Source organism: Hypanus sabinus, chromosome 19, assembly GCF_030144855.1.
Source record: "Hypanus sabinus isolate sHypSab1 chromosome 19, sHypSab1.hap1, whole genome shotgun sequence".
NCBI classification, from domain to species: domain Eukaryota; kingdom Metazoa; phylum Chordata; class Chondrichthyes; order Myliobatiformes; family Dasyatidae; genus Hypanus; species Hypanus sabinus.
Window position 1 is genome coordinate 54,722,286 of NC_082724.1, and position 17,442 is coordinate 54,739,727.

General features: G+C 38.9%; 1 protein-coding gene across 6 annotated transcripts in view; it reads left to right on the plus strand.

The window, feature by feature from the left end:
• thumpd3 (THUMP domain containing 3) overlaps nucleotides 1-17,442 on the plus strand; it is a 36,745-nt gene that overhangs the window by 14,756 nt on the left and 4,547 nt on the right. For 4 of the 6 annotated variants that reach the window (XM_059944427.1, XM_059944424.1, XM_059944425.1 and 1 more), the window contains exons 4-8: nucleotides 2,869-3,381; nucleotides 4,492-4,622; nucleotides 10,248-10,317; nucleotides 12,476-12,591; nucleotides 13,722-13,829. In XM_059944427.1, the coding sequence (XP_059800410.1) occupies nucleotides 2,869-3,381; nucleotides 4,492-4,622; nucleotides 10,248-10,317; nucleotides 12,476-12,591; nucleotides 13,722-13,829 (938 nt within the window). Of the gene's footprint in view, nucleotides 1-2,868; nucleotides 3,382-4,491; nucleotides 4,623-10,247; nucleotides 10,318-12,475; nucleotides 12,592-13,721; nucleotides 13,830-14,211; nucleotides 16,411-17,442 lie in introns of those variants that run through there. The other 2 variants (XM_059944428.1, XM_059944429.1) reach the window with 2 other exon arrangements.

Consider the following 17,442-nt stretch of genomic DNA (forward strand, 5'->3'; position numbering starts at 1 on the left):
TGGTCTAGGCCTGGAGCCCTTCACTGCAACTGGGTCCTAGTGCGAGGTACAATCTGCTGTTTAGACTATTTAAATGCCAGCCCAGATAGGAGACAAGAGCTGATTTTGCTCACTCTCCATTATGGTCACTCCTCTCTCCATGACTCTGGAGCAATGAAGACTGCCCCAGCTGCTGTGCTGTGTGTCCGCTAACATGGGAGGCTTTGCCTACTCCAGGATTCGGATTAGAGGACTCAATTTTGGTTCGGCATGTTGTTGTTTGCTTCAATTGTTTACATGATTTGTATTTTTTTCTCTTTTGCTCATTGGGGTTTGATCTTTCTTATTTTTATTTTTTTCCCTTAATTGGGCTCTTTCGGATTTATTGCTTTGTGACTACCTGTGAGCAAACAAATCTTAAGGATGTATAATTTATACATTCTTTGATAATAAATATAATTTAAATCTTTGAATCTAAATCTTCATGTCTTTTCCTGTTGTTCCTCTTAGGTATTAATATCTATTCTCACCAAGTTTTCGGTCAACTGCCTGATAGCTCTTTTAATGTGTCGGTGTTAAATTTTGTCTGGTATTGCTGCCTTGATGATGGAGCAGAGTTCTTAATAAAAACCAAATGTATAAGTACAGGCTGTTAATGTTGTTGGATACCATCAAGATTTAAAGTCCAATAAACTCTGGATTGCATTTTCAGTCTATTATGCTACTTCTGTAGGTTTTTTGGGATAGATAATCTGTTTTCTTACCTTTGTCACTGGAGTCTCATCACAAATGTTTTGACTGGGTTTGACACACTATGTTAATCTCATTTCCTTACCTTAGCATTTGCTACATATAAACTAGGGGACAGCATTGAAGCAATTTGAGCATTGTTCTTCAGAAGTCCCTGAGATTTGATCACCAGCAGGAACTCTTGACTCCTATTCAACCCCAGGTACTAAAAGCAATGATTTTGGCTGACCTTTGCCCTGACTGGTTCAACTCAGAATGGGGAGTCAGGACACTTTATTAGGTATCTGCTGTACCTAATAAAGTAGCTATTGAGTGCATGTCCGTGGTCTACTTAGAAAAGATGTGCTTGCCTTGGAGAGGGTCTAGAGGAGGTTCACAAGGATGATTCCAGGAATGAAAGGGTTATCATACGAGGAACGTTTGATGCCTCTGGGTCTGTACTTACTGGAATTCAAAAGGATGAGGGGGATCTCATTGAAACCTTTCCAATATTGAAAGGCCTAGACAGAGTAGATGTGGAAAGGATGTTTCCCATGGTGGGAGAGTCTAGGACAAGAGGCACAGCCTCAGGATAGACGGGCACCCTTTCAAAACAGAGATGTGGAGAAATTTCTTTAGGGTGGTAACTTTGTGAAATTTCTTTAGGGTGGTAACTTTGTGAAATTTGTTGCCACATATAGCTGTGGGGGCCAGGTCGTTGGTTGTATTTAAGGCAGAGATTGATAGGTTCTTCACTGGACATGGCATCAAAGGTTACGGGGAGAAGTCTAGGAACTGGGGTTGAGGAGGAGATAGATAAAAAGATCAGCCATGATTGAATGGCGGAGCAGACTCGATGGGCCAGATGGCTTAATTCTGCTCCTGAGTCTTATGGTCTTCTGCAGCTGTAGCCCATCCACTTCAAGGTTCAGTGTGTTGTGCATTCAAAGGTGTTCTTCTGCACGCAACTCTTGTAACAAGTGGTTATTTGAGTTACTGTCTCCTTTCAGTCAGTTTCAACTAGTCTGGTCATTCACTTTGACCTTTCATATTAACAAGACATTCTCACCCACAGAACTGCCACTCACTAGATTTATTTTTTTTGTTTTTGCACCATTCTCTGTAAACTCTAGTGACTGTTAAGTGTGAAAATCCCAGGGAGGTGAGCAGTTTGAGATACTTAACTACCCCGTCTGCCACTAACAATCAATCCACTGTCAAAGTCACTGAGATCACATTACTGTACTTCCCCATTCTGATGTTTGGTCTGAGCAACAACTTGATCAAGTCTGCATGCTTTTATGTATTGAGTTGCTGCCACATGATTGACTGATAGATATTTTCATTAACAAGCAGGTATACAGCCGCACCTAATAGAGTGGCCACTGACTGTATGTGTGCAGAAAGATAAAGGGGAAATATCTTGGAAACAAGGGAAAGAAAATAAGAACAAGAGTAGCTGTATGTCATTTATTCCCTGAGTCTTTTCTAGTACTCTAGTGTTAATTCACTAACATTGCAGTTGATCTGTAACAACACTGTTCACCTGACTTGGTTGCATAACCGTTTTCTAATAAAAGCATTTCAATCTTGATGTTGAAAAATTCAATTATTAACAGATATTTTGTAGAGGGACTTACTAATTCCCACTATGTATAAGGAAGGATTTTCTGCCTTTACATTGAATGACTTTGCTGTAATTTTGAAGAATATATAATATTTGAGATGAGTGCTCTAAGTAGACTATAATATCCCAATTTCAGAGAGCGAGAACATAACCAGCAACCTTTTTTTATTCTGACCTGTTGAGAAGGGCCAATATTGCATTAGTTTGCTCTATAAGACACATTCCAAAGTACCACAGTGCTCATTCAGTACCTCAGAACTATTGTCACTCCTATAGGAAATATGATAGTTGATAAGAAGACATTAATTCCCTCATACAGCAGATGAAAAATGAGTTAATACTAGTTACAATGCTAAAGAATGGGGGAGTCCTCATTGAAAGGGTATCCCTTGATTCTTTTACATCTATTTGGGAAGGCAGATGGTGCTGTGATTTAATACCTCTTTGAAAGATTCCACCTCAAACAATGCATCCCATCTCTGTCACACCAGAAATATCACTTTTTTTTGCTTGTCTCTTTGTTTCTTTAACAGGATAGTATACTGGAAGACTTCAGGCATTTGGCTGGTGAACTCCCCTGGACAGTTCCCCTTGAAGTGTGGAAGCTCAACAACAGTCTGAAGAAGAGGAAGTTACAGCGCAGGAAAGCCAATCAAGGAAGCAGCCCGGCTTCTGAAACATCACATGAAATTAACCAAAATAATGCACCTGTGATTTGTCCCCATTTAGCTTCTGGAGATCAGCTGCACAATGGCACAGCGTTACCTGTCTCTGAATCTGGGCCAAATGGCGATCAACTCTCTGAAATCAAGGAGGCCACCATGATCTTCAATGATGTGGCTGCTGATCAGGTTCCACATGAGGGACATCTGAATGGCAAAAATGAAAATGAAGGGAAGGGCTGCGAGCTGCTCAAATTTCGAGTTACCTGCAATAGAGCTGGGGAGAAGCATAACTTTACCTCAATGGAGGCAGCTAGAGAGTTTGGTGGTGCTGTGCAGGATCTATTCAAGTGGAAGGCAGATATGACCAAATTCGATATAGAGGTACTCGATATAGAGTGTGTCTGCATCCTCCTACCCCTTTTCTTCTTTGCTCTTTTGAAGTTGTCAACTGCCATAAATAGCCTTCCACCGCTGTGTACATAATCAATCGGCATTTCTTACAGGCACACACTCCTGATGAGTACCGTGGCAGTCTTACAGCCAGCTCAGAGCCTTGACTTCTGCACACACCTAAAATGTATTCCCAGCTGCAACGTTATTCACAGTGATTTCCAGTTCTGGCGAAGGGTCTTCAACCTGAACTATTAACTGTTTTTCTCTCCATAGCAGCTGCTATACCTTTTGAGTATTCTTAGCATTTTCTGGGTTTTTTTTAATTTCAGATTTTAAGTAGTCTTAATAGGTTTGTACAGAAGTCCCCACCCTGAGTTTTTTTCCTTTTATCATGCCCCAACCTGAGGAAGTAATTAAAAGCAAAAACTTTATTTTATTTCAAATTATTAAAATGAAGTAATACAGTTGAAGCTGTTTAACTCTTATTTTTGAAAACGAGTGTGTTAGCATGTAGTGGTTCTGTGTATGGTGGTTTTGTGTGTGGTTAAGGAGAATGTCTCTCAGAAGCTTAGAAGGCTAAAGGATAAATACTGAAATGGAGACATTATGAACTATTAAGATCATTGAATTTTAGTACCATTAAGTGATATGGTCACAGTTTCAATCATGAACAGGAAGCATTTGAATTTGTTGAAGGAATGAATGGTCAAATTGCCTTCAATCATTTCATATTGTTTATGTCCTAAAACATATGATCATTACAGTCTTGTTCTAAGTAAAGTGTAATTGAAAAATCATACCTTATCACATAGCACTAAGTTATTGCCCAATGTTGATCTAAGTCTGTCTACAGATGATGTGTTAAATTTTGTATTTTGTACACAGTACGGAAGTGCTCTAGGCAGATGGCACACAGGGAGGATTTCTCAGTACAGCAGGTGGTTGTTGGTTTGGATGATATCATTTACTTTGCTGGAAAGTATCCATAGTAATGCTGTGAAGTATTTTGTTACCCGTGGGAAGAAAATGACACTATTGCGCTGCCATCAATAATCATTTTGTTTTTGTGCCCCTCTACCCATTCACACATATCTGCAGATCCTACTCAATATTCATGATAATGAAGTAGTGATTGGTATAGCTCTTACAGAGGAAAGCCTGCACAGGCGAAACATAGTCCACTTTGGGCCTACAACTCTGCGATCTACTCTGGCCTATGGGATGCTAAGGTAGGAATTACTTTATTTGTTTTGTTTATCCAAACATTTGGACATCCGAATTTGAAATGCATTGGATAGAAATCACAAAAAATTAGCAGAACAGGTCTCTCATGTCTTCTCTGCCATTCATTATATATTAGTTGATCTGCCTCAAGCCTCCTCTGTGCCAGATCCCCATAACCCTCAAACCCCTGATGTTTCTTTTCCCCCAAGAACACTTCCAGTGTAAGTACTTCCAACTCCAGGGAAGCGAGTAGCTGATGTTCACTGCCTTCTGCATGAAGACATCTCTACATACTATGCTTTTATGTGACTGACCCCTTGAAGCTGTCTCCCCCTTATTTCAGACTGTTCCACTAATGAAAACATCTTAACATTTGTCATGCCACTTTCAGAACTTTTGTGTTTCAAGATGCTGATTTATTTATCAGTTATATAGAGCCATCAGTGAAACCACATCTGGAATATTATATACTGGCCTCCCTAAGAAAGAATATACAGGTTGAACACCCTGTATCTGAAATGCTTGGGCCCAGAAGTGTTTTGGATTTTGGGATATTTGCATGTACACAGCGAGTTTTGTTGGGGACGTGACCCATGACTAAACACAAAATTCATTTACATTATATATACAGTTGATATACAGCTGGCATTAAGCTCACAGAGTGAACAGTCCACAGTCTGATGTGATGGAGCTGGGTCCTCCATACACTGTTAGAGTTGAATGTCCACCCCGACCGTGTCTGTTACCGGGTTCCTGCGCTGCATTTGGTTTCGTATCTGCCATCAATTTCAACAGCTACCCATTCCACAGTAGCTATGATAGGAAGGGTGGGTTGCTTTATATAATATTTTAAGTAGGTTTGTACATGAAACTATAATATGGATGTTGAACCATTACTATTACTACCTCAGCCAGATGGACAGTCATTGGTTGTTTGGCATTGCCATCATTCCCGACTGATTTTATGCACTACCGGTAAGCAGACCTTGTCTTACACTTGTTCATCACACATACAGTATGTACGGATGCAGCCATTCAATGTGTTAGATTTTCATCAGCAATGATCTTGGCAAACTCATCAATGAATTTCATTGCTGCTTTGTGATCGGCAGATGCTTTCTCACCGCAAATCTTTAAAAATTTAATAGCATGCCGTTTTCTTAGATGTCTGCAACCAGCCTATTGAATATATATACATTTATTTATTTTTATTTAGAGATACAATGTGGAGTAGGCCCTTCCAGCCCTTCAAGCTGTGCTGCAGAGCAAGCCTCGATTTATCCCCAGCCTAATCTTGGAATAATTTGCAATGACTATTTAACCTACAACCAGTATGTCTTTGGACTGAGTGAGGACATCAGGGCGTCCAGAAAAATCCCACACATTCCATGGGGAGAACATATTCAATTACCTCCAATTTTCATTTCATTATGATTGATCTTTGGTTCATGATCAGCATACCATTAAGTGGCATATTTTCACTCCAATGCTGACAAGTACACTCTTTCAGTACAAGATTGAGATCTTCACTTTTCGCTAATGCAGTATTTTTCTAATTTTCATTACATATGAAATGAAAATATTTCATATTTCAGCTCATTACATATGTGAGGTCACTTCTCAGAACAGTCTGTGGTGACTGACTTGCACATCACCTAGGAGCATTCCCAGTGCCTCGTGGAATTTTCTGTTTGTAACGTCCTGTATGCGTTCAAAAAATTTTAGATTTTGGAGGTTTTTGGATTTGGAATTTTGAATAATTGGTGCACAGCCTGTGTTTGCAATTGAGGGAGTACACCAAAATTTCACTGGGTTGATTTCTTGGATCATATGAGGAGAAATGATCAGACCTCATATCTCTCTAGTTAAGAATATAGAGAGGTGATCTCTTTGAGGCATATAGATTTCTTCCTGGCTTGACAGGAATGTCAGATTTGTATTTTCCCCTGATTGCAGTGAGTGTAATAATAAGACCATAATGTTAAGATAGAGGAGCAGGATTGGGCCATTTGACCCATTGAGTTTGCTCTTTTTAAATCAGCCATGATGACTGGCAGAGCAAACTCAGTACATAATTTTCCAGATGTGGTCTCAACAGTGGTTCAATATAACTGATTTACCCCGGTACTGAACAATAACCTTGTTAGATTTCCTAATAACTTATAGTGCCTATATACCACCCATTTGAGAATCACACACTGGGACAACCAGATTTTTCTGCAACTCAGAGCTTTGCATTCTCTCAATATATAGATGATATATTTTTTTTTTGTTTTTTTCCTGCCAAAATAGGAAATTTCACATTTTCCCATATTGGACTTCATTTTTAAGATTTTTGCCACTCATTTAACCTACCTTCTCCTGTAAACCTTAATTTCAGTAGATTTTCTCATGTTTGAGCTACAGTCCCAACACTGACCCCTGCAGAATTCCACTAGTTACTGACAATATTCCTGAAAAAAATGTAAGTCACAGTTTCAAAGTGAAAATTTACTAGAGATATGTGAGAAAATTTCTTTACCTAGAGGAAGACTGCATCTGAAAACGCTGCAGAGGCTCAGTCGTGATTGTATTCAGGACAGAAATCTATTGATTTTCTCACATGGAGGAATTGAAAGATAATGGGGTTAATGCAAGAAAGTGGCATTGAGGAAGGAGATTAGCGAGGATATTGTTGACTACAAAGCACACACGAGCTGTTAGATGGCCTACTCCTTCTAAAGCTATGCTCTCCTGAAGCATCAGTGCACATAGGCATTCTGTGAGGTACAAGGTTACAATTGGGCGCCACAGCAGCATAGCTGTTAGCTAATGCAGCTTGGGACATTGGAATTTAGAGTTCAATTGCAGCATCATCTGTAAGTAGCTGGTACACTCCTCCCTGGGAACGCACGCATGCTGTTTTCCTCCCACATTCCAAAGGCGTACCAGTTAATATATCAGTTGCCCGTTGTAAATTGTTCTGTAATTAGGTGGGTTCCTGGGTGGCATAGCTGGCTGAGCAGAAAGTGCAGCCTGTTCTGCACTGTATCGCAAATAAAATAAAAATAAATGATGCCCTCTCTGGCTAGGCAAATGCAAGAATGACCAAGATATTTGCATGACTCAGTATTGTAGGCAGAAATGGGTTCTCATTATTTTAAATAATTTCCATGTAACACTACCCAAAGTAGCAAACATCCCAGTTTGCCAAGAAAGAGACATTTCCTTTACATCATAAAACCTGTATAAAGAAAACCTGAAATTAAGTTGCTGAGTTCCATTTAAATGCCTAGCTGCTTGCAGTAGATGGCTTGAATGTTAATAATTAACACTGGGAGGAACTGGGATCACTGTGCACACTTTTACTGTTTTACAAAGCTTTCACTGAGATATCATTTCACTCATTCCAGAACAGCTTGCACCCTGCAGTTAGAATGAGTTTTCATTCAAAAACTTTGAAAGCTTCAGGAAATTCCATTGACATGAATTCCTGCAGCTGAGAAAGTCAGTTTAATGTAATCTGGAAAGTTGATCACAGACAAATCATATTCTCTATTCAATGAGCAAAGCTGTGGGATGCTAGTCAGAGATATGAGAACAAGCTGTTCATATGAGAAAAATAGATAATGAGAGTTAAGTTGAGACTACAGGCTTGTGAATTCAGCCCTTAACAGTGACAGGAATACGTACTTAGTGTTAATAGCAAATGAGGGGAGGAATTTCAGAAGAGTGTACAAGAAAATTTTATTTAACTTTTATGTGTCTCCAATAGGGAAGAACACTGCTTCATCTAGTCCTCGAAATGAAGTAGGCCATATGGAGAGTGTCACATCACAATTTTAGTATCAATTCAGATTAGAGATAGGCAAAGACAGATAATCTAGAATTTACATAGCTAATGTTAGCACTAATTTCAGGAAATTGAGGGATCTAGCCAGGACAGACAATTCAAGAATCAGATGTTGGTTACACGATGCAGTAGTGGGTTGTTCTAAGGTATGGGTTGGCTATAATCTTACAAGGAGACCAATTTCCCTGGATGATGGGGTTGGAATGCAGAAAAAAAATATAATAGTTGTCAGTTGAATATTATTAGAGGGTAGAGAGAACTGAGAATATTTTTTGCTTTAATCTTTGTGTAGGAGAGGTTAAAAAACATGATGTGGTTATAAAACCAGATTTATAGAATACAAAAGTTATGTCAAATCAAATAAATACAGGCTTGTCATCAGATGGAGCAATATGTCCAGTTCTGGGTGCCATACATGGATGAAAGGACATGAATGCTTTATAAAGGATGTTGAAGATATTTCTATAAGTTTTCCAGGGATTAAAGAGGTTACAATTGTGTTATTATTCAATAGTCTATGAAGTTGTACTGCACAAATCATGAAGGGATAAGACATCTTAAAAAGACAGGTGTAGAAAGATATGCTATCAGAGCAGACGGAATAGAGACAAAGAGACTCTAAAAAAATAGCGTCCCCTGTTCGCAGCATCTAAACCTGATTTTATATCTGTTCATCTTATCAGTGTACGAGCTGCTTTGGTAGTGTCCATCAGTCTTTTACCACAATCCCTCTTAAATGTGTCTAATTTTTTCTGACAATCCTCTTGTGAAAGGTCTTACCATAATTTATCTCCTTGATCTATTTTAATTGTATGACTATCACTCGTCCCATGGGTCCGCCCTGGCTGAATAATGAATCCTTACCTATATACAGTGCTGTGCAAAAGATTTAGGCATATATATAGCTATGGTGTCTCTGACTTTTGCACAGTACTGATTTATCAACATGGAGCTGAGAGCAAGTTTGTAAATCTGGCAAGAGCAAAGAATGTTGGGAATGGCAAGAGTGGAGGGCTGTGGGAGGGGTGTCTGACAGGTGAAAGAGAAGGAGTGGCAGGGGCAGGTGGTGTATGGGTGCAGACACACCCAACTTTGAGACACCAGTCAGGGTCTTTTGATCCCAAATACTTGGTTTACTGATACTTACAGAATATCTCTCTGGTGCTCACCGCTCAATCCCCTCTCCTTTCCCCTTTTCCCAACCATAATTCTATTCTCAGTCCACAATAGAGACCCATATCAGAATCAGGTCTATCATCACTCATGTATGTCAGGAAATTTGCTTTTTGCAGCTGCAACAGCAGTACAGTGCAATACATAAAATTACTACAGTACTGTGCAAAATATATATACCTAGCTATATATATGTATATATGTGCCTAAGACTTCTCAACAGTACTGTAAATATTTCACCCTGGATTAAGAGTGTGCCTTTCATTAATTTCTGAATAGTGTAGTAAGACCTTACTACAAATGAATTAAAAATAAGGTGCCATATTTCTTAATCAGTTCATTTTGCATGGGTATTTGGACAAAACAGATGTAAGCCTCCTCATCTATATCACCTTGATATACTCTACTAGCTCTGTGGAGTTGCCACTAAGTGCATCACACCACATTCTCCTTCCAATCCTCATGTGTAACTCAGCTGAGAGCTGTTGTACTTAACGATGAATTCTTCTGGTTGTGTTAATAAGATTTCAGATCTGTTCTACTACAAAGCATCAAGCAAGTGTAAATGCAGCTGGCTTTTTTGTCTTCATTATTGCTAACTTGTTTTTAAAATTTTGCCTTGCAGACTTTGTAGTCCTCAGTTAACCGATATCATCGTCGATCCAATGTGCGGGACAGGAGCTATCCCAATTGAGGTAAAGTCACTGAGATGAATGAGTCTAGATACAGACAGATTTTACTGCATTGATCCATTTGTTGTAACTTCTGCCTGGGATCTTGCACGCACAATTTCTAATTCACTTTGGATCATGTTGTAGAATTGGCTTGTGATATGTAGTACATGTACAGCTTTATACATCTCTCTCCTCAGCATTTTCTTTGTCTCTTTTCTCTATATTTTTCTACTTTTATTTCTCTCTTTTTCCACATCACTAATTCTCACTCCCTCCCAGCACCACAATTTCCCTTTCCCCATGCTTTTCACACCTCGCATGGTGCAGTACCTGTAGAACTGAATGTGGTAAATTAGTTGCACTGGGCTCGTACTGCAAATGGATCTATTAGAACATCCAGTAACGTCTAATGTATGGTAGGCTTGCAACCCATGTACTGTATCTCCTCCATTGGATTAAGCTGGGTCTGAGTTGTGCAGAGTGAGACTCCTGTATTATTTGTCACTGTGTACCTATGTCATTTGCAACCCACCTTGATAGCCTCACATTCCATTCATGTCACATACTGCAGAGCAAATGTGGCTAGGTTCCATCCATGATCTCAACTAAGTTGTTCTCGTATAGAATAACAACAGGTAAATTGATCTTACCACACAGTAAGGATAAATGAGCGAAGATTCTCACCTGCCCATTATCTATCTGGTTACTCCAGCTAGAACATTCTTTGACATGCAGAAATTTTGCATATCAGGAGAGAGGAGGGAAGCGGATCAATGTTCCAAAGCTGTAACACTAGGATTCTCTCATTTTCATGTCTGTGGCTTAACTAATGGAAATTACGTACAAAGATAAGGCAACGATTGTTTTGTATGATAGAATGTGAATTAGATCAGCAGCTGTCATTAACAATTCTGTGGTTTACTGACGATAACACCCATGGTCAATCATCTTACAACAATGTAGAATTACCACTTTGAGATATTGGATCCGCGAATCAGTAAGACTTATCACTTTTACTTGGAGGTGGATTAGGAATATAATGGCATAGAATCTCTTCCCTTTTGGAGATTCTTCCCTGATTCTTCCCTAGCATTTTCCCATCCCATGTTCACCTGCTATCAAAGCTGTCACACTTATGCATTGTTGGGAATGTCTTTTGGCAGGATTCAAAATCCCCTGAACTCTGCTAAAAAAGCAAATCTTGTTAAAAATACTGTTAATATTTTAAAGTTAAAGATTAAAAACATACACATGTGCATGCATATAGAAATTTTTAAACCAACTTAATTAAATAAAAGCTTTATTTAGCTTTCTCCTATCCATTGGAATAAGATTACTTTCCTTGAGCCAGTATTAACCTGTTACAGGTTGAGTAGGGAGGTCTTTGGAAGGTCAGACATCATGAAATGTTCATGTGGTTTAGGGGAATAATAGATCAACCACAATAGAATGGTGGAGTAGACTTAGTGGCCTTATGGCCTAACTCTACTCCTGTGTCTTATGGTCTCATGAGTATAGCACGTAGGCAGTAGAATTGAAAATGCCACTGCCAGTTTAGACCCACAGTGAAAATGTGTCTAGTTCTACTCTGTCATTAGTGCTGATGTTGGCGAGTGAGATTTTGTCATTTCGTTTCGTTCTTATTAACGGAGAATTACAAGCAATAAATTGAAACAAGTTTGAGGAACGTTAAAACATGAGATTACAATTCTGGTTGGGCATGTTCTCCATAGCACGGGCCATCACTGTCACACACGACAAGACATTCAACCTTTTCCTACACGCTATTTTTCACACAGTTGTATGTGTATAGAATAGGAAATATCAGTTATCAATCAGATTCAGATTTATTGATCACATGCACATAAAAACATACAGTGAAATGTGTTGTTTGCATTAACAACCATCACATCTAAGGATGTGCTGGGGCAGCCTGCAAGTGTCAGCAGGCATGACCACAATTAAATATTTAAAGCTGTCACAAATCTTAGAGCTATTTTAAATGTGAGGTTGGGTGTAGTCTTTAACACTCATAACTTCAGCAGGGAGATGTTTGCCTTTAGTAGCAAGTAGTCCATAAGGGTCTCTTGTAATTACTGTATGTAAAAAGTACTTTGTACATGTTTTGAGCTGTGCCTTTAGTTGTTGATACCTGTCTCTCATTTGAACATTTTTCTAGGGAGCTTTGGAATTCACACAGTCTTACTTTGTTGGTGGAGACAACAATGTACTGGCTGTGAACAGATCCATTAATAACATCAATTCCTTACAGAAGAAGAGACTTGATAAGGGAAGGTAAGAATTAATTCTACTGCCAGGTGGACACTGAGTTCTGCTTCTCCAAGGGGCTTTGCAATGTTCCTATAAATGTACTGTCAGGTCGTTGATTCCATTTTCAAATGTTGTGAAATTGAACTTACAGCTGTATTTTTTTCAGTCAGCCTTTGTCAAGGAGAGAGCGGCAAGAAATCACCTGAGATTATAGACCATTGGCCCCAGTTACAAACTACATATCATATTTAGCAAAGGCTAGTGTTGAGTTCAAACGTTGGGTAAGGCCAAGTAGCCTGCCATGTGTATATGGAGTTCCCTTGGAGGTGCACACAGAATTGTACACACCACAGGTCAGCACCTTCAGAAGTACCCAGTCTTGAATCCCCGTCTGAAACCTAGATGCTTTTAATATACAGGAAAATCAGGAGATTCCTAGAAAGTTAAATCTAAAATGTGATAACGGTTGTTATTTTAGTTGAAAAAAATCCATTATCGAAACTCACCCATTAAAGGTTAAGTTAAATCTTGTTAAATCTTGGCTTTTAATTCAAGATATAAAAGTTGACCCTTGCCTGGTAGTGGTTTATTGGTAAGACTAATGAATAACTGACCAAAATTAAGACATGACAAACCTGAGCCTGAATAAATGATTTGTTGTCCATTTCCCAACCCATTGTGTAGTTGTAACAATCTTAAACATACTGTTGATTTGTTAGAAAGTGGAATATCCAATACTAATCCAAGAGCACATCTGTAATATTGAGCAATTCCTCCCACGCTAGGCCAGAGCAGCAGATTATAGCCTGATGCAATGTTTTATCAGATGTGAATGAAATATCACAAATCAACTGATCTCTATCAGGATGACAGTCAACAACAGTCCGCTGTGCCCTATCTGGAGATCAGAAGAAGATAATCACCAGGCCTTCCAATCCAAATACCAGAGCAATTAATAGCTTCTCAACATCCACTGACTGGTTCACATGGGTGCTGCTGAATAACTTACCTTTGTGGAAATATAACTCAAAATGTGTAGCATGTTTAGGGAACGAATAGGGCCTTGAGGTTTAAGAAAAGTATGCCTATGAAGGCTAATCTAAGGTGTCTTTTATTTCATCTCTTACTGAAATTAACATTGTTGTGCATTGCAGGACTAACTGGGGCTTGCCTTTAGATGTTATACAGTGGAATATCTGTAACCTTCCACTCAAGACCAGTTCTGTGGATATCATTATATCAGATATGCCTTTTGGAAAGAGGTAAGACTGCACTCTGAACTGTGGAATTCACCACAAGGAACTTAATATTTCATTGTTCATCTCATTTGTGTATACAGAAATGGTTATTCCATCTACTTATTTAACAATATCCTTGTCATTGAAAATAATGAGGGAGATAGTAAGATTGTATCTACTTGGGTTATCCTACACTGGCTTTTTTAGCATACTTCCTTCATTGGTTGTTTCTTCCTGAACTTTAACTTTAAACTTTAACAAAACTTCAAACAAAATATCTATCCTTAAAAACATTTTGACTGACTCTTTAGAATACTTTTCTAATTTTTGTGATTCAAAGAATCAAAATACATTTATTATCAAAGTATGCATGTATTATACAACCATGAGAATCGTCTTCCCACAGGCAGCCACTAAACAAAGAAACACCATGGAACCCCTTCAAAGAAAACATCAAACACCCAATGCATGAAAAAAAGAACAAATCGTGCAAGTGGCAAAAACGAGCGAATAACACACAATATTAAACATCGAACTGTAGAGACCTTGAAATGGTCTAGGAATGTTCCGTTTAGTTCAGTTCAATTTAGCACTGTGTCATTCGTTGACTGCAAGCCGCAGAGCCAGTCCACATCGAAGTGCCCCAATCAAAATTGCACAATAAAAGTGTAACCAGAAACATATGTAACATGAACTGCAAAGTCCTCTAAAAACAAGTACTACCCACAAGCCATGCTGCTGAAACCTTGCCCAAGACCCAAGCCTCCTGACCTTACTCTGGCAGCAGTGAGCAAGGAGAAGGAAAATGATCAAATGCAGGGAGACAGCGTTGAACACCACTCACCTTCTGCTCTTGTACTCATTGATTTCAATCTTGCTCAGCAAGATAGGCAAATAATGGAACTGATGATGGGTTCGTGCACTGCAAGCCACATGCTGAATTCCCCTTGAAACAGCTAAAGCTGTAGTTTGCCCAGTCAGCTCAAAAACACATAATATAAATGTAAATTACAAGCTCCAATTGCATGCAGTTTAGTAGTAGAAGCATGTTTAAAAGAAGAAGGAAGAGAAAAGGTCTTAGTGAATTATCTGGATGTTGCCATTGGTTGCGTTGGTCACTGACATCTTGACTAACACCCACTTGTCTGATGGATTCTAAATATACTTCCACTTGTGAAGCATATCAAACCTTCAATGTATTATAACTATAGAATAATGCTTGAAGCTTATTGATTTAAACTATTCAATAAGCTTCAAAACTTTGGTCTCAATACCTCCCTGTGTAATTGGATCCTTGATTTCCTCACTTGCAGACCCCAGACAGTTTGGATTGGCAACAATATCTTTTCCACCATCTCCATCAGCACAGGTGCACCACAAGGTTGTGTGCTCAGCCCCCTGTTCTACTCACTTTACACTGTGTGGCTAAGCACAGCTTCAATGCCATATTCAAGTTTGTTGATAACACCACCGTTATAGGCTGAATTAGCATATAGGAGTGAAATTGAAAATTGGCTGAGTGGTGCCACAACAACAGCCACCTCTCAATCAATGTCAGCAAGACCAAGAAGTTGATTATTGACTTCAGGAGAAGGAAACCAGTCCTCCATGAGCTAGTCCTCCTCAGAGGAACAGAGGTGGAGAGGGTCAGCAACTTTAAATTCCTCAGTGTTATCATTTAGGAGGACCTGTCCTGGCCCAGCACGTAAGTGCAATTATGAAGAAAGCATGGCATCACCTCTACTTAGCAGATTGTGAAGATTCAGCATGACATTTAAAACTTTGACATGGAGAGTATATTGAGAGTATATTGACTGGCTAAATGGAAACACCAGTGCCCTTGAATCTAAGGTCCTACAAAAGGTAGTGAGTATCGTCCAGTCCATCATTAGTAAAAACCCTCCCCAACATTGAACACATCTACATGGAGTGATGTTGCAAGAAAGCAGCATCCATCATCAGGGACCCCCACCGCTCAGGTCATGCTCTCTTCTCACTGCTGCCAATAGAAAGAAGGTACAGGAGCCTCAGTACTCACATTCAGGAAGAGTTGTTACCTCTCAACCATCAGGCTCTTGAACCAGTGGAAATAACATCATTGTTATCCCATCACTGAACTGCTCCCATAGCCTATGGACTCACCTTCAAGAATTCTTCATTTGTTGTTCTTGATGTTTATTGCTTACTTATTTATTTACTGTTATTATTTATCTCTTTCATTTTGTATTTGCACAATTTGTTGTCTTTTGCACACTGGTTTAACTCCCAAGTTGGTGCGGTCTTTCATTGGTTCTATTATGGATTTATTGTATATGGTTCTTGGAAGTAGGTACAGAGGAGATGTCAGGGGCAAGTTTTTTTATGCAGAGGGTGGTGAGGGCATGGAATGGGCTTCTGGCAATGGTGGTGGAGACAGATACGAGATTCCTGGATAGGTACATGGAGCTTAGTAAAATAGAGGGCTATGGGTAACCCTAGGTAGTTTCTAAGTACATGTTCGGCACAGCATCGTGGGCTGAAGGGCCTGTATTGTGTTGTAGGTTTTCTATGTTTCTATGACATATACTGTATGTACTTTGATAATAAATTTACTTTGAAATTTGAACTTTGAACTGCAATGTAAAATGATTGAAATAAAGAAGTTACGGCACCTTTCATAACCCCAGGACACCCCAAAGCACTTTAGAGTAAATTACACAATTTGAAGTTCAGCCACTATTGAAATGTACATTTTATCATGACCAGATAATTTACCTTTTAATGATGTTGGTACAGGGATAAATATTTGCCAGGACTTGGGGAACTTCTTTGAAATATTCTTGCACGATTTTTGACTTTACTCTGAGATGGTAGATGGGGTCTCAGCTAAATGTCTCTTCTAAATATTGGTACCATAATAGTCCAGTGTTCCCAAAGTATTTAATAGGAATGTCATCTGGCCTAGAACTTAAAATCACGGCCTATTGAGTCCATTGAAAGTGTAATACTGAGCTAAAGCTGATGCACTAATGTTGATATGTTAAGTTTACTTCTCATTCATTTCCATGTTTGCCTTAAAATTGTCATTTTAATTAATGTTGAAAATGAGTGCATTAATTTGAACTGGAGGTCCCTCTTACTTTACCAGATTAAAATATTAAGGTGGTTTTATTGTGGTTTAATTGCTTTACAGAAGACCTATTATTGACAGAATGTTCTTGTTACTAGCATTATTTATCCCTAATAGTTCTTGTGTGGAGGGTGGGATGCCAGACACGTGGAGTATTGAACCTACTAGAATTACACTCATCAGTGCAAGCAGTCAATATTCTGCCTCTTTCCTGATGGTTGCAATGTAGTTTGAAAAGATGGGAGTAATCAGGAAGCAAACTGCTTGTTGTAAAACACTCCACCTTTGTCCTGCTCTTGTGACCTTAAGACTTATATACAGTATCATTTCTTGTATTTCAAATGCAGCTATAACTGCCAGATATGAGCACTGTGTTATGTGAGGTTGACCAGTGACTCTGAGCCCAGCTCATACATCTAAATTTGCATTCTGGTTGCTTGGTAGCAGCCAATGTGGTTAACAATGTATTAATTCTGAAATAAATTTGGATTCAAATTTTGATTTAATTAATTTCTTGGCCAACTTGTG